Genomic DNA, 23839 nt, shown 5'->3' with positions numbered 1-23839 from the left:
GTCAAGTTCAGTGCCTCATGAGTCCTGCACAGACCAAAAGGCTAAAGTCATGGATTGGAATTCTAAGGACAATATGGGTTTTCTTTTACTTTCTGTTGTTATCAGGTTTTTTTTTTTTTAAGATTTTATTTATTTATTTGACAGAGAACACAAGTAGGCAGAGAGGCAGGCAGAGGGAGAGGGAGAAGCAGACTCCCCACTGAGCAGGGATCCTGATGTGGAACTCGATCCCGGGACCCTGAGATCATCACCTGAGCAGATGCTTAACGGACTGAGCCTCCCAGGCTCCCCTTAGTTGTTATTGTTTTTTAATTTTATTTCGGCAAAGACTCTTGTTTCTATTATTTATCTTCTCCTTTACACAGATCAATTATCATTATATTTAGTCTTCAGAGAGAGATAAGCTTTTGTATATACAATCTTTTGAATCTATGAATTTCATTTCTGTTATGTTCTCACACTGCCTCAACTGCTGCTGAGATACCTCCTATCATACTAGCTTCTCCTTTGGAAAGATGCTTTTAATCAGGACCATTTCTGGTTGAGAAATTTACTGAATTACTCTAGAATATTTTTCTAGAATAGAATCAGACACGCTAGCACAGGACTTGGAGCCTAGTTATTATAAAGATTGATCACTGATGTAACAAAACTGACATTTTGTTAAGCTGGTGATGGTATACACTGATGATATTTATTATTTCAGTGAAGCAACATATGCATATCCTGTTTATATCTCTTTAAAAATAAAAGGAATCACATCGTCTCCTACATTTCTTGGGCTTGATGGAAGGCCAGCCTATTTCAAAGTAGTTCAGGTAAATATGGGAAGAGGGTAAAGCAGTGGATTGAGTATTTGTTATTTTGTGATGGAGGTGCAGGTTTTGCAGTGTTCAGAGTCTTTCATGCCTCTTAGTCATCATACTGACCCTGGGGTGTGGGTACTGTTAGCATACCCCCTTTCCAATATGAGCAAACTAAGGCATTGAAAGGACTTCTATGTAGACAGAGTCCAGAGCTTATACTTGTAGTCACTAAGCTATGGAAACTCTATTGTATATTCCCTGCAGGGGAAAGGCCGAGGGAGAGGGAGAGGCAGACTCCCCACTGAGCTGAGAGCCCAATGTGGGGCTTGATCACAGGACCTAGAGATTATGACCTGAGCAAAAGGCAGACACTTGACCATTTGAGCCACACTGGCTCCCCATGCCTCTACCTTATTTTCAGATACTTCTTCATCTTCTTTCCTGAAAAAACTCTAATTTTAGAAACTTTGAAAACATCTCTTGATCCCAATACCAAACAGAGAGAGGAAACCTGATTGAAATCAGAATACCCTGGATGTAATTATTTTATGTTTAGTTTCAACAGAATGTCAGTATTATATTAAGGAATAAGAGAACTTCAAAGTTTCAAATTCTCATTTGCATACGTCCAATGGCATATTAATAACTCATTATTAATTAATAGTTCATTAATAATTAATGACATTAATAACTCCTATATTAATAACTCATTTTTTAAAATAGTTAACTTTTAACAAGGCATATACAAATAACAAAATCTAATTTTAATAAAGGTCGCTGTGGGTAGGTGAGATAAACAGGAATATATAATGGATTTTAAAGATTTTTTAAAATAAGTTTTATTACTTAAAATAATTCATTTCCATATTTCTCTTACAATGTCTTATTGTAAACTACACATAACATAAAATTTATCATCTTAACCATTTTTAAAAATACAGCTCAGCAATGTTAATTACATTTACATCATCATGCAACCAATCTCCACAACTTTTTCACCTTGCACAATGGAAACCTTATACCATTAAGACCCTCCCCACTCTGACCCTGGTAAAATTCATTCTACCTTCTATCTTCGTGAATCTGACTACTCTAGCTACTACATATACGTGGAATCATAAAGGATTTGTCTCTATCTCACTGGTTTAATTCATTTAACATAATGTCCTCTAGGTTCATGTACGTCATGGCAGGTGTCAGCAGTTCCTGCCTTTTTAAGGCTGAATAACATTTCATTTGATGGACAGTTAGGTGGCTTCTACCTCTTGGTTCTTGTGAATGATGCTGTTATGAACAAAGGTGTACAAATATCTGTTTGAGATTCTGCTTTGAATTCTTTTGAAAGAGTATTGCTGGATCATATGGTAGTTCTACTTTTATTTTATTATTTAATTTTATTTAATTTTATTATTTTTAGAGAGAGGGAGAACATAAATAGGAGGGAGGGTACAGGGAGAGGAAGAGTGAGAATCTCAAGCAGCTCCATGACCAACACTGAGCCTAACATGGTGCTAGATCCAATGACCCTGAGATTATGACCTGAGCTGAGATCAAGAGTTGGACGTTCAACCAACCGAGCCATGCAGGCACCCCACAGTAGCTCTATTTTTAATTTCTTGAGAACCAGCCATATGGTGTCCCGAAACAATCACACCAATTTACATTCCTACCAGGAATGTACAAGAGCTCCTATTTTTCCATACCCTCCTCAACACTTGTTATCTTCTGACTTTCTTTTCTTTCTTTTTTCTTTTTTCTCTTTTGGACAGTCACCTTCCTGACTGATGTGAGGAGATACCTCATTTTGATTTTGTTTTCCATTTCTGTTTACATGCTTCTTTCCATGGTTCCACTTTTATTTAATTTATTTTTTTATTACGATATGTTAGTCACCATACAGTACATCATTAGTTTTTGATGCAGTGTTCCACGGTTCATTGTTTGTGTGTAACACCCAGTGCTCCATGCAATCTGTGCCTTCCTTGATACCCATCTCCACGGCCCCTCTTAGTCCTCCATTACAGCAAACAGAAGCTCAAGTAATCTGAGTCCAAGTATTTAAGAAATAATTTCATTCCATTTCACTTTCACAATGTCTTTATTATGGTTTCACACTATTTTACTGCTGAGCATGTACCTTAAGCTCCAAATTCATTATCGCTGTGTTTGTAGCTGTTCTTCCGCTGCCCGTGGTACTGGACCTGGGGGACTCCTCAAGCATCTGCATTTCGTGCTGGTGTCTGTGTTTTCGGAGCTTCAGCTAGCTCAGTGGAGAAGCCAGGGCTTCTGGTACATCATTCTGCTGATGGCTTCTCTCTGGTTCCTGAGGCTCTACCTGCATTACCTTAGCCAGTGGCTGTTCCTCCGGGCCATTTCCACTCCTGTTACAAAGTGAGTGCTTTCCCCTACAAGTCAAAGGGATGCGTTTTCATCTTGATTGGCCAAATGAAAGTGCAAAACTCCTCTCAGTCCATTTACCCAAAGACCTAAAATGTAGGTATGATTTGAAGAGACAAAAATGTCTTTACCTAAGAGCAAGAAGCTCGATTACAGTTCTAGTCTCATCTTATGGGCCTGTATAGACAACACGTATCAGGCACATCAATATTTCTCTAAAATTTAGCAGATTCAAGTATGTTCTACCCTCTGAGCAGAACCCAAAAAGGAATTTAGCAACTGTATTTTATTCTGTTTTGATTTTATCAGAGTGACTCGGGCTGAAGGTATTTTAGAAGTAATGTAAGTGTGATTTATCACCTATGCTGAGGGAGGCAAAGATTGCTTCTTCTGCAAAATGATTGAATTCAAACAATTACCAAACTCAAGCCCAGACAGCTTTCTGGGCCATTATACTCTGGAAAAAGACGACACTTTGCAGGTTATCTCTCCACAAACCTGATTCCATAGACACTGTACATAGACAAACAGATAGAAATCAATAGAAGTAAAATTCATTTTCTCAAATGTAGATGTTGCAGATAAAAATAAAGATGTGTGTATATTTTCAATTAAGAATATCACAAACAACTTTAAGCCACTGTGAAAAAGAGTATGTGTGTATTTTATACATACACACATACAGTTTTTGACTATGTTTTGAAATTAAATCATAAATATATAAATGACCTGGAATATGCACATTTACATATACTAAATTTCCATATCTCCTAGAGAGAATTTTTAAATGGATGTATTTCTTCCTTTCTACACCCCCCTTTTTTTTCTTGCTCTCTCTCTTTTTTCTTTCTTCTGGTGAGGGATTCCAAAGCAGAAAGGACAAATGTCATATGCTTGAGCTAGTTGTTTTTGGTAATGCTCTTTTACTTCTACAATTAAAAAAAAAAGGAAAACTCTATTTTTATTGGTTGTTAATAAAATGGGACTGCAAGAAAAATGTCTTGGCAGCCCAGTTTATCTGATTTCTTAAGCATCAGAAGACCTAAGATAAGATAGGGTATTTTGTTGGCTATTGTCTAGATCTGCAGGCTCGAATCCTACATTAGCTCCATATCACACTGGAGTTATGAGACATGACAGTAACCACAGTGACTAGGAGCATTTCTTCTCCTACTGTTCTGTGTTGGGTCCTCTGCTGTGAAACGTACACACATTACTTCATTTGACATTCACAAAGCATAAGAACAACGCATAAAACTTCCTCCAAAGCATAGGTCAAGGAGTGGATAAAATGAAGAACTCTTTTTTAGTAGAGAGCTGGGAAAGAGGGTGTGTGAGCAGGATGACTGTGGCTGAAATAGAGGGGAGGGAAATCTTAGAGCAGAATGAGATCTCACTTGGCCATAGAAAAAGGGTAGCAACACCTGGGTCAAGGCTGCCTGAATGAGTGGGCTCACCTTGGATTTGACCCTTCAGTTATTAGGTTGTGTCAAGTTGTCCCTTTTCAAACAGCTAAGGGATAGGATATTTTTACTCATAGCAGAGCATTGTTGTTCTGTATTTGAGGATCTATCTAAGGGAATCACTCAAAATTCATCAGGTATATTAAGACTCGAAAGAATGATTAGACTGGTTTACATTTCTGGTTTCAGATAGAGGTTGACTCATTACTATGTCCACTGGTATATTTTGCATTCCACACTGCCTACCTGTGAGTGTGTATTATCTGCAGGGCAGTTCTTAGAGAATGCTCTGCTCAGTGGGTAGAATTATTTTTCTTTCTATGGTTGCCTATGACATAAGAACGATGGCCAAGATAGAATTTGCCTTCTACTGGAAGGGGAGCTCTCGTGGTGGTCCTATGGGGTTGGGAAAAGATGAAACCTTCTAACACCCAATTTGGGGGTAATATTAAGTGTCAATTTTTCTATATGAAAAAAAGAAAGCATATAAACTAAAAATTATTTTGTATACCTGGCGTCTTGTGTAGTTTCTCTTGTTTACACAGATGTGGTTGCTTTGTTTTCCCACAGATTCCATTTTTCCCCCTTCACGGTGGAGCTTTGCTACCCAGCTTCCTCACTTCAAATCAGAGAAGAGTTGCTCGTGGTTGTGGTGGGACCTTTAGTGCTGAATACAGTGGTACTTCCTTTGGTTCTGATCAGATGGGGCTGTCAGCTACTGTTTGCCTCCTGCCCTGACATCTTGTCAAAGTTAATCATTACCATGGGACTATGGACAGTTCTAGACCCACTGGCAGTGTTTATAGTGGATATTGCCCTGGGGGTAAGTCAAGTAAAATAATCGGGATATGAGTTCTTGACATAAAATTTAGCTTTAGTGCATGAATCAGTTGATGTGGGAAGTTCCAGTAATCATGAAAATGTCAATATTTATCTTAAATTGAAGTTATTAAGTTTTTCCTCATCATAAAAATGATGGATGTCTATTATAATCAACTGAAGTGTTTTTAACAGTCTTAAATGAACATTTGCAGAATAAGCAGGAAATAATGTTAGCAATCACATTCAAACTAATTGGTGCATTTTCACAATTATTACAGAGAAGTTTTATTTGGTAACTTTTTGTTGGTGACTCTTTTTAGTAATAAAGATTTTCACAGCCAAACTTTATTTAAAAAGGAATCAGGGACGCCTGGGTGGCTCAGTTGGTTAAGCAGCTGCCTTCGGCTCAGGTCATGATCCCAGCGTCCTGGGATCGAGTCCCACATCGGGCTCCTTGCTCCGCAGGGAGCCTGCTTCTCCCTCTGCCTCTGCCTTCCACTCTGTCTGTCTGTGCTTGCTCTCACTCGCTCTCTCTCTCTCTCTGACAAATAAATAAATAAAATCTTTAAAAAAAAAAAAAAAAAAAAAGGAATCATACAGTAGTTCCTTCAATTGGTTAGGTTACTTATTTTCTTTGATTTAATACTGTTCTGTAATAAATAGACTCAAAAAAGTAGAGCTTTTAAACAATTCTAAGTAATAAATGAAATTTAAAAACTTACTCCATAGGCACTTATTTTGACTTTCATCATGCTCACGAAATGAAAGGAAATCTGAATTTTAACTACATTTTTATACCGTAGAGCTGGCTATGAAACATAGCTCTAAGCAAGAGAGCAGATGGATACTATAAATACATCAATGTAATCAAACAGTCATTTATAAAATTACCTTAATTGATCAAATACTATTCCATAACTGGTGTGTTTGTCCTTTCTAGAAGAAAAAGAAAAGTTCTGTCATTGGTTTATATGTGTCAAGACTGTATCCATTGTGCCAAATAGATCACAGAGGTGAGGCCTTCTGATGGACTCTCCTCATTAACAGTGTTTGAAATGCACTTGTAGAACTGAAGACGAATGGCTGTTCAGAGTGATCGGTGAGATCAGGCCCCCCGGTGCTGTGGTCGCAGCGAGGAGGGGCAAACCCAGTCATTGTTTCATTTCTACTTCTCAGGCTGCACTCTGCCACAGCGGGGTTTCTCCCACTTTTCTGGGTATATTCCTCCCCTGGGGATCTTATTAAAATACAAATTCTGAGTCAGCAGCTGAGGGGTCTGAGATTCTGCGTAGGTATCTGTAACAGATACCTGCGTGATGCCAAAGATGTTGGTTCGTGTACCAGATCGCACTGCCACAAGGTTCTAGGCTCCTTACTCTCCCTTTCCTTTTGTTTGCTCAGGGTTCCTGGGGTGTTCTCAACAAGACTGGGGGCCCAGATGCACTGAGTCCATTAATGGCCTGTTAGGCTTTGAGTGAGGATTCTGTTTATTTCTAGTAGCATTACCTCTGCTAGAAATGCTCAGAACCTACAGACAAATGTGATAGTTGACTCTGGAACCATGCAGACCATTCAGCGTTATTAAAAGGACTTAAAGCAGTGCTCATGGAGCCTGCCAGTATATCCAGTTTCTAGTCCTGCTGCTGAGGGTTGAAGGAAGAGCCGGGCACCAAGGAAAGTTTGTCAATGTTTGGAAGGCTGACGTGTTTCCAATTCCAGCCAGCAACGATTGTCTGAAGTCTCAGTACCATTGCACACCTTGATGACAGGTCAGAATAGGTGTGTTTTCAACCCCATCTCTAAGTCACCCCTACCCCCATCATTAGCTGCATTCTGGTTCTAGGCAGATTGTGCTGGAGCCAACTGGGTTTTGTCCAGATTCTGACTTCCCTCAGACTTCTGGTTAGCGAGGGAAAGACCGAGTGATCAAGGTTGGTTGAGCAGGAAGTGTAAAGGGGAACACTGTTTGTTTTCCACTGGGATCATATTCCATGGCATCTCCCAGTTCCTCCCAGATGCCTGATAGGCCTATTGAGCACATGGGGTGCCAGTCCAATCTCGGTGCAACCCCATAGGTGAAGCCATTTGGGGAGGATGAGCAGCTCTGTCATCTTCTGAGATCTCATCATAGGAGTGACGGCAGTCCTCCTGGAATGGCTTTCCTTATTCCAGTCAGGTCCTCTAGAGAGATTAATAGCTGAGTGGGCCACTGTATCAAAGACAGCTGACAAAATGAGCAGTATAAATTTACTCTGGGGCCTCTGATGTAATCTACAGGAAAGTCGCCTCCAGCAGGGCCATCTCAGCACCAGTTCAGAGGTCTGTAACCTGATGGAAGCTGACTTGGATTCTAATAGAGGAGTAGAGCGCCTATATCTTTCTCCACTTGGAAAGAAAAGCTGAAGTCTCGTTCCTAATCTGCACGATTATAGACTCTCGGGTTAGAATCCATTAGGCTTCTTGCAGATGACATCTAATTTTGCTGTCATTAAAAAAAAAACCTTCAAAGGTGCAGGTCACCCACAGAGCAGCAGCCTTGGAGTCCACACATGGACATGCCCATTAATTAAATCAAAATTCACATTTTAACATGAGCTCACCAAGTTTGAGAAGTACTACTCTAAAGTAGTGGTTCTCAAAGTGAGGTCCCTGGGTAAATAGCATCAGTTTCACCAGGGAACTCAATTGCAGTGCAAACTGAACTGCAAAATCTCAGACCCTGTACCAAATCTATGGGGTCAAAAACTCTGGGAAGGAGCCCAGCCTCTGAGAAGGGGCTACTGTGTTTTAACAGCCCTTCCAGTTGATTTGCATGCTCATTAAATTCAGCGAACTACCACTCCACATGCGGTCATAGTTATCATAGATTGAAAGTCACTCATGAGATTCAGCTTGCCTGGGTTCATACCTACAGTTCTTTCAGCACTTCCTTTTAGCAGAGAAAGTCAGGGATCACTTGTACTTATTTGATCCTGATCAGCTAGCCAAGAAAGAGGCTACCTTATTTTACTGATACATTTTGTTCTGGATTCTTTTTTTTTTTTTTTTTTTTTTTTTTTTAAATGGCAATCCAGAAGGAGATGTGGCAGATGGAATGGTTTGAGGCTGACGCATGGGTGGCTGTTGATGTTGCTAATAACATTTTGTTAGTCTCTCAGTTTGCTGGCTCAGAGGTTGGCAATGCATTCCTGGACCCCTGTTGATGAAACAACAATTCCACCAAGTTCATAAATTCTTTCTCTGCCTGAGCCTCAATCTAGATAAAAAGTAGAGGAAGAATTTGCTATTGAATGTTTTAATTGATCAGCATGTATTTATTGACTATACTCTATGCACAGGATTTTAAAAGAAAGAGAGTAAGTATGGCATGATTTCTGTCCTCAATGTAGACAAATAAGGATAACACATAAGAACAAAGATCAAACAAGGGTAGAATACAAGTGTCTTCGTTCAGCAAATCATTCTTGAAAATCCATTAGACATTATAATGGATTAATGGAAAGAACATTGACTTGGAGTGAGGGAAAGTGGGTTCTGGTCTCAGCTCTGCCATTTCTCAGCTATATGATGCTGGGTAAGTCGGTCTTCAACTTCTTCATATGTACCACCCAAAAGTAATAATACCAACAAATAATAACACATACCTTACTCATTTCACAATATTGTTGGGACAACCAATTGGAAATATTGAAATATCTAAGGAAATACTGAAATATTATTAAAATACTGAAAAATATTAAATATTATTGAATAATGAATATTGAAAAATTATTGAAAAATTGAAAAATCTAAGGCATCATACATATAAACTGTACAATATAGGATGTAAGAGTCATTGCCCATGATCCAGGCAGGAACTTCCAGTCTAGTTAGAGAATCACACACACAAGACTAAGCATGGGCAGTATGTGATGAATGCCATGTGGTAGGCATATCACCTGTTCCCTCATATCTTTCAAGTCTTTGTTCAAATGATACCTTTTCTGATTACGGTATATAGTAATACACCTCTATCCCTCCTGTACTTTTTTCTGCTTCATGTTTTTCTTCAAAATGCCATCTTCTAACCTACCATACTAATAACTTAATCTTGCTTACATGTTTATCCACCACCTCCACCCCAACTTAAATGTAAACTCAAGAACATAGGGCTTTTGTCTAATTTTATTCACTCTTCTATCTTTAGAGCTTAATGATACATGGTGGACATTCCCAAAATGTGTGTGGACCAAGTGAATGATTAGCATCTGCTGATTAGATTACATTATGGGCATTATGTATGTATCAATTTTAGTATGTGTTGTCAGTGAATCCCACATCTGTTTCTTTACCTTTAAGAAATAGCAGAAGGGGAAGATCTAGAATAGGAGAAACGTAAGACAACACTTACCGATCTGCCTGAAGTCCAAGCAACAGATTCACATTCTGCAAGGTTGACCCATTAACAAATACAGAATATAACAATCGAAATTTTCACGTGGCGGTGAAAGAAACATCAGTTGAGAGTCAGAATATCTGACTTTGAGTCATTGTCCAAGTGTTAAAGGATATTCTGATGTAAGGAAAATATGGATTAACCTGAGTTTCTGTTTTTATTTGTACATATGTGATATGGATTAGTTCTGATATGTCCATTTAAGCTATACTTATTTATTTAATTGTCAGTTTAAAAACTAAAGAAATTCTTCCTTCTTCCTTACACTGAAGAAAATACACTTTATTAACATTTATATTACATACTACTTTCACCTAATACCGTAAGAGTCATAATTACAGAGCATTTATGTTTTATAAAAATCAGAGGTCAGGGGGAGGAGTCAAGATGGCGGAGAAGTAGCAGGCTGAGACTGCTTCAGCTAGCCGGAGATCAGCTAGATAGCTTATCTAAAGATTGCAAACACCTGAAAATCCATCGGCAGATCGAAGAGAAGAAGAACAGCAATTCTGGAAACAGAAAAACAACCACTTTCTGAAAGGTAGGACCGGCGGAGAAGTGAATCCAAAGCGACGGGAAGATAGACCCCGGGGGGAGGGGCCGGCTCCCGGCAAGCGGCGGAGCAACGGCGCACAAAATCAGGACTTTTAAAAGTCTGTTCCGCTGAGGGACATCGCTCCAGGCTAAACCGGGGCGAAGCCCACGCGGGTTCAGCGTGGCCTCAGGTCCCGCAGGGTCACAGAAGGATCAGGGGTGTCTGAGTGTCGCAGACCTTGCGGGTATTGGAACGGGAAAGCCGGCTGCAGAGACAGAGCCGACAGTAAGCTCACAGCTCGGTGTTACCTTGAACTGGTCGCAGGCTCGGAGAGCTCGGAGCGCGGCCGGAGGTCAGGCAGACGGGAGTAACTGGGCGCTGTTCTCTGAGGGCGCACTGAGGAGAGCGGCCCTGGGCTCTCGGCTCCTCCGGGCCGGAGACCAGGAGGCCGCCATTTGTATTCCCGTCCTCCGGAACTCTACGGAAAGCGCTCAGGGAACAAAAGCTCCTGAAAGCAAACCCGAGGGGATTACTCACCCCGGCCCCGGGTAAGGGCGGTGTAATTCCGCCTGGGGCAAAGACACTTGAGAATCACTACAACAGGCCCCTCCCCCAGAAGATCAACAAGAAATCCAGCCGAGACCAAGTTCACCTACCAAGGAGTGCGGTTTCAATACCAAGGAGAGCAGCAGAATTCCAGAGGAGGAGAAAGCCAAGCACGGAACTCATGGCTTTTTCCCTGTGATTTTTTTTTTAGTCTTGCAGTTAATTTAATTTTTTTCTTTTTCATTTTTTGTTTTTTTTTTTTTCTCGCCTTCGGGTAAAATTTTTTTTAATTTTTTTTTTTTAACTGTTACCTTTTTCTTTTTTAACGATTTTTTACTAGTTTATCTAATATATATATTTTTTCTTTTTTTTACATTTTTCTTAGGTGTTTTCCTTTTTTTTTTAATTCTTTTCTTTTCTTTTTTCTTTTTTTTTTTTCTTTTTTCTTTTTTTTTCTTTCTTCCTTTTTGAACCTCTTTTTATCCCCTTTCTCCCCCCTCACGATTTTGGATCTCTTCTAATTTGGTTAAAGCATTTTTTCCTGGGGTTGTTGCCACCCTTTTAGTATTTTACTTGCCCCTTCATATACTCTTATCTGGACAAAATGACAAGATGGAAAAATTCAACACAAAAAAAAGAACAAGAGGCAGTACCGAAGGCTAGGGACCTAATCAATACAGACATTGGTAATATGTCAGATCTAGAGTTCAGAATGACAATTCTCAAGGTTCTAGCCGGGCTCGAAAAAGGCATGGAAGATATTAGAGAAACCCTCTCGAGAGATATAAAAGCCCTTTCTGGAGAAATAAAAGAACTAAAATCTAACCAAGTTGAAATAAAAAAAGCTATTAATGAAGTGCAATCAAAAATGGAGGCTCTCACTGCTAGGATAAATGAGGCAGAAGAAAGAATTAGTGATATAGAAGACCAAATGACAGAGAATAAAGAAGCTGAGCAAAACAGGGACAAACAGCTACTGGACCACGAGGGGAGAATTCGAGAGATAAGTGACACCATAAGACGAAACCACATTAGAATAATTGGGATTCCAGAAGAAGAAGAAAGAGAGAGGGGAGCAGAAGGTATACTGGAGAGAATTATTGGGGAGAATTTCCCCAATATGGCAAAGGGAACGAGCATCAAAATTCAGGAGGTTCAGAGAACTCCCCTCAAAATCAATAGGAATAGGCCCACACCTTGTCACCTAATAGTAAAATTTACAAGTCTCAGTGACAAAGAGAAAATCCTGAAAGCAGCCCGGGAAAAGAAGTCTGTAACATACAATGGTAAAAATATTAGATTGGCAGCTGACTTATCCACAGAGACCTGGCAGGCCAGAAAGAGCTGGCATGATATTTTCAGAGCACTAAACGAGAAAAACATGCAGCCAAGAATACTATATCCAGCCAGGCTATCATTGAAAATAGAAGGAGAGATTAAAAGCTTCCAGGACAAACAAAAACTGAAAGAATTTGCAAACATCAAACCAGCTCTACAGGAAATGTTGAAAGGGGTCCTCTAAGCAAAGAGAGAGCCTACAAGTGGTAGATCAGAAAGGAACAGAGACCATATACAGTAACAGTCACCTTACAGGCAATACAATGGCACTAAATTCATATCTCTCAATAGTTACCCTGAATGTTAATGGGCTAAATGCCCCTGTCAAAAGACACAGGGTATCAGAATGGATAAGAAAACAAAACCCATCTATATGTTGCCTCCAAGAAACTCATTTTATGCCCGAAGACACCTCCAGATTTAAAGTGAGGGGGTGGAAAAGAATTTACCATGCTAATGGACATCAGAAGAAAGCAGGAGTGGCAATCCTTATATCAGATCAATTAGATTTTAAGCCAAAGACTATAATAAGAGATGAGGAAGGACACTATATCATACTCAAAGGGTCTGTCCAACAAGAAGATTTAACAATTTTAAATATCTATGCCCCCAACGTGGGAGCAGCCAACTATATAAACCAATTAATAACAAAATCAAAGAAACACATCAACAATAATACAATAATAGTAGGGGACTTTAACACTCCCCTCACTGAAATGGACAGATCATCCAAGCAAAAGATCAGCAAGGAAATAAAGGCCTTAAACGACACACTGGACCAGATGGACATCACAGATATATTCAGAATATTTCATCCCAAAGCAACAGAATACACATTCTTCTCTAGTGCACATGGAACATTCTCCAGAATAGATCACATCCTCGGTCCTAAATCAGGACTCAACCGGTATCAAAAGATTGGGATCATTCCCTGCATATTTTCAGACCACAATGCTCTAAAGCTAGAACTCAACCACAAAAGGAAGTTTGGAAAGAACCCAAATACATGGAGACTAAACAGCATCCTTCTAAAGAATGAATGGGTCAACCGGGAAATTAAAGAAGAATTGAAAAAAATCATGGAAACAAATGATAATGGAAATACAACGGTTCAAAATCTGTGGGACACAACAAAGGCAGTCCTGAGAGGAAAATATATGGCGGTACAAGCCTTTCTCAAGAAACAAGAAAGGTCTCAGGTACACAACCTAACCCTACACCTAAAGGAGCTGGAGAAAGAACAAGAAAGAAACCCTAAGCCCAGAAGGAGAAGAGAAATCATAAAGATCAGAGCAGAAATCAATGAAATAGAAACCAAAAAAACAATAGAACAAATCAACGAAACTAGGAGCTGGTTCTTTGAAAGAATTAATAAAATTGATAAACCCCTGGCCCGACTTATCAAAAAGAAAAGAGAAAGGACCCAAATAAATAAAATCATGAATGAAAGAGGAGAGATCACAACTAACACCAAAGAAATACAAACTATTATAAGAACATACTATGAGCAACTCTACGCCAATAAATTTGACAATCTGGAAGAAATGGATGCATTCCTAGAAACATGTAAACTACCACAACTGAACCAGGAAGAAATAGAAAGCCTGAACAGACCCATAACCAGTAAGGAGATTGAAACAGTCATTAAAAATCTCCAAACAAACAAAAGCCCAGGGCCAGACGGCTTCCCGGGGGAATTCTACCAAACATTTAAAGAAGAACTAATTCCTATTCTCCTGAAACTGTTCCAAAAAATAGAAATGGAAGGAAAACTTCCAAACTCATTTTATGAGGCGAGCATCACCTTGATCCTAAAACCAGACAAGGATCCCACCAAAAAAGAGAGCTATAGACCGATATCCTTGATGAACACAGATGCGAAAATACTCAACAAAATACTAGCCAATAGGATTCAACAGTACATTAAAAAGATTATTCACCACGACCAAGTGGGATTTATTCCAGGGCTGCAAGGTTGGTTCAACATCCGCAAATCAGTCAATGTGATACAACACATCAATAAAAGAAAGAACAAGAACCATATGATACTCTCAATAGATGCTGAAAAAGCATTTGACAAAGTACAGCATCCCTTCCTGATCAAAACTCTTCAAAGTGTAGGGATAGAGGGCACATACCTCAATATCATCAAAGCCATCTATGAAAAACCCACCGCAAATATCATTCTCAATGGAGAAAAACTGAAAGCTTTTCCGCTAAGGTCAGGAACACGGCAGGGATGTCCATTATCACCACTGCTATTCAACATAGTACTCGAGGTCCTAGCCTCAGCAATCAGACAACAAAAGGAAATTAAAGGCATCCAAATCGGCAAAGAAGAAGTCAAATTATCACTCTTCGCAGATGATATGATACTATATGTGGAAAACCCAAAAGACTCCACTCCAAAACTGCTAGAACTTATACAGGAATTCAGTAAAGTGTCAGGATATAAAATCAATGCACAGAAATCAGTTGCATTTCTCTACACCAACAGCAAGACAGAAGAAAGAGAAATTAAGGAGTCAATCCCATTTACAATTGCACCCAAAACCATAAGATACCTAGGAATAAACCTAACCAAAGAGACACAGAATCTATACTCAGAAAACTATAAAGTACTCATGAAAGAAATTGAGGAAGACACAAAGAAATGGAAAAATGTTCCATGCTCCTGGATTGGAAGAATAAATATTGTGAAAATGTCTATGCTACCTAAAGCAATCTACACATTCAATGCAATTCCTATCAAAGTACCATCCATCTTTTTCAAAGAAATGGAACAAATAATGCTAAAATTTATATGGAACCAGAAAAGACCTCGAATAGCCAAAGGGATATTGAAAAAGAACGCCAACGTTGGTGGCATCACAATTCCGGACTTCAAGCTCTATTACAAAGCTGTCGTCATCAAGACAGCATGGTACTGGCACAAAAACAGACACATAGATCAATGGAACAGAATAGAGAGCCCAGAAATAGACCCTCAACTCTATGGTCAACTAATCTTCGACAAAGCAGGAAAGAATGTCCAATGGAAAAAAGACAGCCTCTTCAATAAATGGTGCTGGGAAAATTGGACAGCCACATGCAGAAAAATGAAATTGGACCATTTCCTTACACCACACACAAAAATAGACTCAAAATGGATGAAGGACCTCAATGTGCGAAAGGAATCCATCAAAATCCTTGAGGAGAACACAGGCAGCAACCTCTTTGACCTCAACCGCAGCAACATCTTCCTAGGAACAACGCAAAAGGCAAGGGAAGCAAGGGCAAAAATGAACTATTGGGATTTCATCAAGATCAAAAGCTTTTGCACAGCAAAGGAAACAGTTAACAAAATCAAAAGACAACTGACAGAATGGGAGAAGATATTTGCAAATGACATATCAGATAAAGGACTAGTGTCCAGAATCTATAAAGAACTTAGCAAACTCAACACCCAAAGAACAAATAATCCAATCAAGAAATGGGCAGAGGACATGAACAGACATTTCTGCAAAGAAGACATCCAGATGGCCAACAGACACATGAAAAAGTGCTCCATATCACTCAGCATCAGGGAAATACAAATCAAAACCACAATGAGATATCACCTCACACCAGTCAGAATGGCTAAAATCAACAAGTCAGGAAATGACAGATGCTGGCAAGGATGCGGAGAAAGGGGAACCCTCCTCCACTGTTGGTGGGAATGCAAGCTGGTGCAGCCACTCTGGAAAACAGCATGGAGGTTCCTCAAAATGTTGAAAATAGAACTGCCGTATGACCCAGCAATTGCACTATTGGGTATTTACCCTAAGGATACAAACGTAGTGATCCAAAGGGGCACATGCACCCGAATGTTTATAGCAGCAATGTCCACAATAGCCAAACTATGGAAAGAACCTAGATGTCCATCAACAGATGAATGGATCAAGAAGATGTGGTATATATACACAATGGAATACTATGCAGCCATCAAAAGAAATGAAATCTTGCCATTTGCGACAACATGGATGGAACTAGAGCGTATCATGCTTAGCGAAATAAGTCAAGCAGAGAAAGACAACTATCATATGATCTCCCTGATATGAGGAAGTGGTGATGCAACATGGGGGCTTAAGTGGGTAGGAGAAGAATAAATGAAACAAGATGGGATTGGGAGGGAGACAAACCATAAGTGACTCTTAACCTCACAAAACAAACTGAGGGTTGCTGGGGGGAGGGGGTTTGGGAGAAGGGGGTGGGATTATGGACATTGGGGAGGGTATGTGCTTTGGTGAGTGCTGTGAAGTGTGTAAACCTGGTGATTCACAGACCTGTACCCCTGGGGATAGAGTATTATGCCTCCATCAGAAAGGATGAATACCCAACTTTTGTAGCAACATGGACGGGACTGGAAGAGATTATGCTGAGTGAAATAAGTCAAGCAGAGAGAGTCAATTATCATATGATTTCACTTATTTGTGGAGCATAACAAATAGCATGGAGGACATGGGGACTTAGAGTGGAGAAGGGAGTTGGGGGAAATTGGAAGGGGAGGTGAACCATGAGAGACTATGGACTCTGAAAAACAATCTGAGGGTTTTGAAGGGACGGGGGGTGGGAGGTTGGGGTACCAGGTGGTGGGTATTATAGAGGGCACGGATTGCATGGAGCACGGGGTGTGGTGCAAAAATAATGAATACTGTTATGCTGGAAATAAAAAAAAAAAAAATCAGAGGTCAAAGATATCAAGTGTCAATGTTCTAGGTCCTTAACATTAAACATTAGTTTTTAAAGACCTCATTGCCTTATATTTATTTCTAACTCAATATAGAATGTATTGTCCCTTGTCTAAAAGAAGGACTTATTGTTAAATTGACGTAATGTAAACTTTGGTTTTCAAGCTCACATTAAATAGACTGATAACTTTTTTTTATAATTTTCTAAAATAAGCTACCTATTTTATGCATAGTACAAATTAAATTCCTTTCAAATCTGCTTCAGAGAGAAAAAGATCTTTCCACCATCATATTTAATTTCTTTATATCTTGTGCTCATTAAATTCAGAAGTTAATAGTACATAAATAATACATGGCTTTTACTTTATGAATTACACGTAGAGTATACACATTTAAAAGCTTATAGGGAAAATGAGAAAACACACACACACACACACACACACACACACACACACACACACCAACCTGGTAAACCAGCTATGGAAACCCAATCTGTTTCTTTTCCTTTATATAGCTGAAGATCTAGTGATCTTTAGTACCTTGAGAATTTAATTTAAAAACAAATATGGTATCATATGGTTTTTATGTATTTAAATTTGTCTAACTTGATGAACGGTATTTCCATCCTATTTCTTACATTTGTGTTTTCTTTCCTCAGCGGCTTACACATAATGACGAGACTCCTGTAGCTGATGCAGCAAAGCTGTACTGGGTATTTGTGAGAACTGAGCATTCGGGAATTCTTGGTGTAATGCTCACGGTGCTCATTTACATCCTCCTGTTCATTATTTCTTCTTTAATTTTCTATTTGTGTTGTCTCAGGTAAGGTGTTTCAATCCTTTTGGTTCTTAAGTGTGTTCAGCCTCCAGTCTTATTGTACAGTGAGGTTGTGAGAATATGGTTAAAGAAGAGAAGTTAGAACCATGTTTACATGTCTAAGATAGAAATGTCCCTGGTTGGGGCACCTGGGTGGCTCAGTTGGTTACGTGTCTGCTTTCATCTCAGGTCATGATCCCAGGGTCCTGGGATTGCTCAGGCCCTGGGCTCCTCCTTGCTCAGCAGGGAGCCGGCTTTTCCCTCTCCCTCTGCCCCTCCCTGCCCCATTCTTGCTGTCTCATGTGTTCTCTCTCTCTCTCAAATACATAAATAGAATCCTAAAATAAATAAATAGATAGATAAATATATATATATTTATATATATATATATATATATATATATATATAAAAAATTTTAAAAAAAGAAAGAGAAAGAAATGCCATTGGTTATTCATAACATCTATCATGAAGACTGGCTGAGAAATGAATCAACTTTTGGGGAAACATCTTCTCCATAATAGAGAAATTTTTCTGTAAAGCATTATACTGGTTTCTTCAAACTGGCGGCCAACAAGAAACAAGGAGTTGTTAATCCCTTGATATCCAATAATATCCTGACAAATTTCCCAGGAAGCTTATGTAAAATTCTTTTTCTCTCTTAGCTTCTAATCTTCCTTCCATTCTTCCCACCCCAGCCAAATCACTAAAAGAATCATCCTTCAGCTTTGATCCTGAATATTGGAGGGTTTTGTTTTCCAGGTCACTCACTTAGCAAGCAAGGTGTGTGTGTGTGAGGAAAAATGAGAAAAGTAACAAATTCTAGGCAGTGTAAAAAGTGCTAGGAAGACTTTTTACTCTGTTGATAGTTCCCTTTGCTTTGCAGAAGCTTTTGATTTTGAAATAGTCCCGCTTGTTCAGTTTTGCTTTTGTTGCCGGTATTTCTAAAAGCCATGGATAGGAGTATCCATGAAATCATTGGCAAAACCAATGTCCTGAAATAGTCTCCTTGTGTTTTTTAATAGAATTTTTAGTTTCAGGTCTTATATTTAAGTCTTTAATCCACTTTGAGTTGATTTTTGTGTGTGTTATAAGGGTTTATTTTCATTCCTTTGCATGTGGATATCCAGTTTTCTCAGCACCATTTGTTGAAAAGACCATCCTTTTTTCCATTTTATATTTTTGGCACCCTTGCTGAAGATCGATTGACTGTATATGCATGGATTTCTTTCTGGGCTCTCTAGTCTATTCTGTTGGTCTATTTGTCTGTATTTATTGCTAATAACATACTGTTTTAAGTACTGTAGATCTGTAATATAATCCAACAACTCCACTTCTAGAAATTTACTTAATCAGGATTTCAAAGAGACATGAGCATTCCCATGTTCATTACAGCATTATTCACAATAGCCAAGATGTAGAAACAACCTAAATGTTCATCAACAGATGAATGGATAAAAAAAATGTGGTAGATACACATGATGGAATATTATTCAGGTTTGAAAAAGAAGGACATCTTGCAATATGTGGCAACATAAACATTGGGGACATTATGCTAAATGAATTAAACCAGTTACAGAAGGACAAACACTCCATGTTTCAACTTACATGAAGTATCTCAAATAGCCAAAGTCAGAGAACCATAGTGTGGAATGGTGTTTGTCAGGGTCTAAGGAAAGGGGGAAATAGACAATAGCTTTTCAACAGATACAGTTTCAATTACGCCAGATGATTGAGTTCTGAGATCTGCTGCACAACATGGTGCCTGTAATTGACAGTACTGTATTATTTACTTAAAGAATTGTTAAAAGAATAAATTTTAAATGCTCTTACCATAATTAAAAAAAGAAGTGCTAGGAAGAGGTCAACACAAAAGTCTCTAAGAGCATAGAGAAAAGGAATCAATTCAGGTCTGGAGGAGGATTGGGGTAGCATCCAAACACATCGGTTGAAATACAACCCTTGAGTAATTTTCAAAGTTTTAATATAATCTCAGTGGAAGATAAATAGAGGGAAGAAAGTTCCTGGGCAAAGGGAAGGTGTATGAAACCATATGATCCTGAGAAATTATGACATATTTGGCCACTCAAAAATATTTTAATATGGCTGGAGTATAGGATATGGGGCAATGGCAGTTGACTAAGATATGATTAGAAGTATAGTCAAGGACTAGATGATAAATGTCTTGATATCATGTTGTGGAGTTTGAATTTGTTGGTAAAGTGAAAAAACTGAAAGATTTTCAATAACTTTAATTTTACGAAGATCACTCTACTAATAGAAGGGAAAGTATATTTAATAGTGGTCAGGTTGAAAGCAGGGAAATCTAGTTACAAAGCCATTTCAATAGTCTAGGCAGCACGTCAAGTGCCTTCACTAAAGAGAAGGACACAGGAAATGGATAGTTATGGCATATCGAAGAGATAGACATACATAGAACATAGATAGACATACATAGAACTTTTGACTTGTTGGAAATTGAAGGTGAAGGAAGGAATAACATTTAGTATAACCTTAAGTTTTGGAATTGGGCATCCATGGGAGGATGGTAGTAGCATTATCATAGACAGAGATTACATGGAGAACAAATATTTTTTTTTCAATACAATCAAGAAAGATTTATTAACTTCTAATATAGCATTAGGTTTGCTTTAACATTTTGAAAAATACTGCAAAACCATTTCTTATGAACAACATTTCTATTGTTATCTACTTCTTTAAAGAAGAATAATATTAACATTGTAACTTGTATGAATTTAAAATTTTGAGCTCCTGTAAAGGAATGGCAAAAAGGGAAATACATTGATTACATGTAACAGAGAAGAAAGTTACATTTTTACAAAAGTCATATTTTTTGGCAGTAAATTATAAGAGAAGTTTCTTATATAAGACCTTTTAAGATGGCATTGACAATGATTTATAACAAATGTAGAAACAATTTTTATCTTGTTCTTTCTTTTTTTATACTTTTTTATTTTTTATTAACATCTTATGTATTATTAGCCCCAGGGGTACAGGTCTGTGAATTGCAAGGTTTATACACTTCACAGCACTCACCATAGCACATACCCTGCCCAATGTCCATAACCCAACCACCCTCCCCTACCCCTCTGTCGCCAGCAACCCTCATTTGTTTTGTGAGATTGAGAGTCTCCCTCCCGTTTGGGAGGTTTGTCTCCCTCCCGTTTCATTTTTTCCTTCCCTACCCTCAAATCCCCAAGTTGACTCTCAAAGTCTTCATATCAGAGAGATCATATGATAATTGTCTTTCTCTGATTGACTTATTTCACTCAGCATAATACCCTCTAGTTCCATCCACGTCATTGCAAATGGCAAGATTTCATTTCTTTTGGTGGCTACATAGTGAGAATAAATATTTAGAAGAGATAGTTAGTGAGTTAAATTTTCATTCCTATTGACCGTAAGATATCTTTGATATTGTCAAGGGAAAAAATACCATAAGAAAGTGCATAGGTGAGTCTAGAGCTCAGGCAAAACACAGAGACAGTTAATTCATGTGGAAGAAGTCTTGAGTTTCATTGATTTGTTGAGTAAGAGGTTCAGTTGCAAGGGACTGGTGAAGGACAAGGACATAGAGTTAGGACTTACTGACTTTTTTATACACAAAGCTATGCTATACATGGAAAATGCCTATAAAAAGTATTTTTTAAAAAAGAGTGTTTAAGAGTGCCTGGGTGGCTCAGACTGTTAGGTGTCTGACTCTTGGATTCAGCTCAGGTCATGATCTCACCATCTGGGATAGAGCCCCACCGGGGGCTCCATGGCCAGTATGCAGTCCCCTTCAGGTTCTCTCTCCCTCTGACTCTGCTCTTGTCCCCACTACACGAGGATGCTCTCTCTCTCTTTCTCTCTCTCTCTAAATTAAGTAAATAAAATCTTTTTAAGAATAGTGGTTTTTAAGCATGGGTTTGTTTTGAATATATTTGTATGCATATGAAAATTCTAAAATGTAGAAAAACACTGTAAATGGTTAACCAAGTGAGGATAAATGCACAAGGAGGTCTCTGAAGACATGAGGGAGAGAACATATGGAGACAAACCCAGGATTTAGGGGAAAAATCCTGTCCCTTGAGGTGATAAGGAAAGAGATAAGGTTGAGGCAAAAGCATGGAGGTTTGTGGCAGGGCACTGAGGGAGTTTGCATATGATAGCCAATATAATTTTCTGTGAAATGGGAGGTGAGCACACTCCTCGATTCTTCCTTCTTTAGACCAATAACACAGCTGCAGTGATGTTACAATTTCTTTCTTGGGGAAGGAAAGAAAGACTTTCCTGATCATTCAGTTTTCATTTGACCACTAAGTTGTCCTGTGGCCCTCTAGGCAAAGATGTTCATTTGCTAGATTTCAGACATGTTCTTGTGGAACATGGTAAGGATGATGCATATGGGTAGATCTTATAAGAGGCTTTACATGAAGCATGACTCAATTATTTAAAATGACTAGGGTTCCTTGGGAATTTAAAGAAATAAAATAGTACATTATGTACGATTTTGGAAGCTTAGACTTCCAAAGGATTAAAAAATTATCAGATATTATATACCATTTATTACAACATCAGTACATCTCTTCTCATTTAAAATAAGGTGAGTGTTTGCAACCATGCATTTCTTTGTCCAAGGTTCACATTTTTATTATCAAGATCACTTGTAAAATATGAACAAGGAGGGCGCCTGGGTGGCTCAGTGGGTTAAGCCGCTGCCTTCGGCTCAGGTCATGATCTCAGGGTCCTGGGATCGAGTCCCGCATCGGGCTCCCTGCTCAGCAGAGAGCCTGCTTCCCTCTCTCTCTCTCTGCCTGCCTCTCTGCCTACTTGTGATCTCTCTCTGTCAAATAAATAAATAAAAATCTTTAAAAAAAAAAAAATATGAACAAGGAAGCATAGAATTTATGCACCAAGTAACTAGGATTTAATATTTTGCTACCTAAAACAAATGATGGTTTGCTTTAAAATACAACAGAAGGATTATCCCACAAGAAAGCATGGACAGGAGGAGTGAGAAGCTCTGTCATGGATGGAAAAATGATTAGGGAAAAGCAAAGACAGATGAAGTGTCCATACATCATGAAGAATGAGCCTGAAAAAGTCCAGGAGGGATAAACAAGTTTTGTGCACTCTCTCAGCATAGCCCTTCACTGTCTTCCATGCTTATCCTGTCCAATCAGAGCTAGATATGCTCAGTAACCCAGGTTTTGCTAGTGCTTTAGAAGCAGATGCTCTTCAAATGTCTTTAGGTTATGATAGAGATAAAGTAATCTCCCACAGGGAAAATACCTGTATTTTTTGTATGCATAAAGTCATTCTAATATGTCAGCTGAAAGATCTCTTTACTGATGTTTGCACAACATTACTCTCTAAAATGGTGAGCTGAGTGGCTCTGTTCTCTACAAAGCACTACCACCAACAGAGGCATCTGGTCAGTGACGTGGGGTTTGCTCTGGCATAAAAGTAGGCAAAGAGTACAGAAATCCTAAGAACTCATCTTTGTGAAAGATGCCAGTATGGATTTGTGTGTGTTGACTGATTTAGGTTAGCATTCTTAGTCCAAATATTAAGGCAACAATCCGAAGTCTCCTGGGCTTTTGGATCAGTCCTGTCAAAACATGTGATAACATGGCTAGTATTATAGGAACACAAAGGAGATCAAGTCTGCTCTGCAGGCTGTTAACAGAGAATTTTGTCTAGCTCTGGGCCCCGGAAGCTCTACATTGACTGATTGGCTCTTATTCCTCCAAGAGCCTGAGTAATTTATTGCTGAAGGGTTTCTACTAGAAAAATTCTCACTCCCCATAGTTCTAGTAGGAACGTTGACCTGTGTGAGGAAGTTCTTGACCTGAGTGTAATTATCTGAACTAAATTTAATAGCTTAAAAAAAAAAAAAAAAGCATTACACTTCTAAATGTTTTTTCCTTAATATAGGAAGAATTTGTTATTTAGGAAAAAAAGGGAAACTA

At 38.7% G+C, this 23839-nt stretch overlaps 1 protein-coding gene across 1 annotated transcript in view; it reads left to right on the top strand.

Moving 5' to 3' along the window:
- The window catches only part of OFCC1 (orofacial cleft 1 candidate 1), a gene marked incomplete at its 5' end in the record, with an annotated part of 303058 nt that overhangs the window by 208266 nt on the left and 70953 nt on the right, over positions 1–23839 (top strand). Inside the window, 3 exons of the mRNA XM_032341375.1 lie at positions 2979–3197; positions 5237–5489; positions 17710–17873. Of these exons, the coding sequence (XP_032197266.1) occupies positions 2979–3197; positions 5237–5489; positions 17710–17873 (636 nt within the window). The remainder of the gene's footprint in view (positions 1–2978; positions 3198–5236; positions 5490–17709; positions 17874–23839) is intronic.

This window comes from Mustela erminea, chromosome 4 (assembly GCF_009829155.1).
Source record: "Mustela erminea isolate mMusErm1 chromosome 4, mMusErm1.Pri, whole genome shotgun sequence".
Taxonomy (NCBI): Eukaryota; Metazoa; Chordata; class Mammalia; order Carnivora; family Mustelidae; genus Mustela; species Mustela erminea.
Note: the sequence above shows the minus strand (reverse complement) of the source record. Positions and strands in the feature narration are given on the sequence as shown.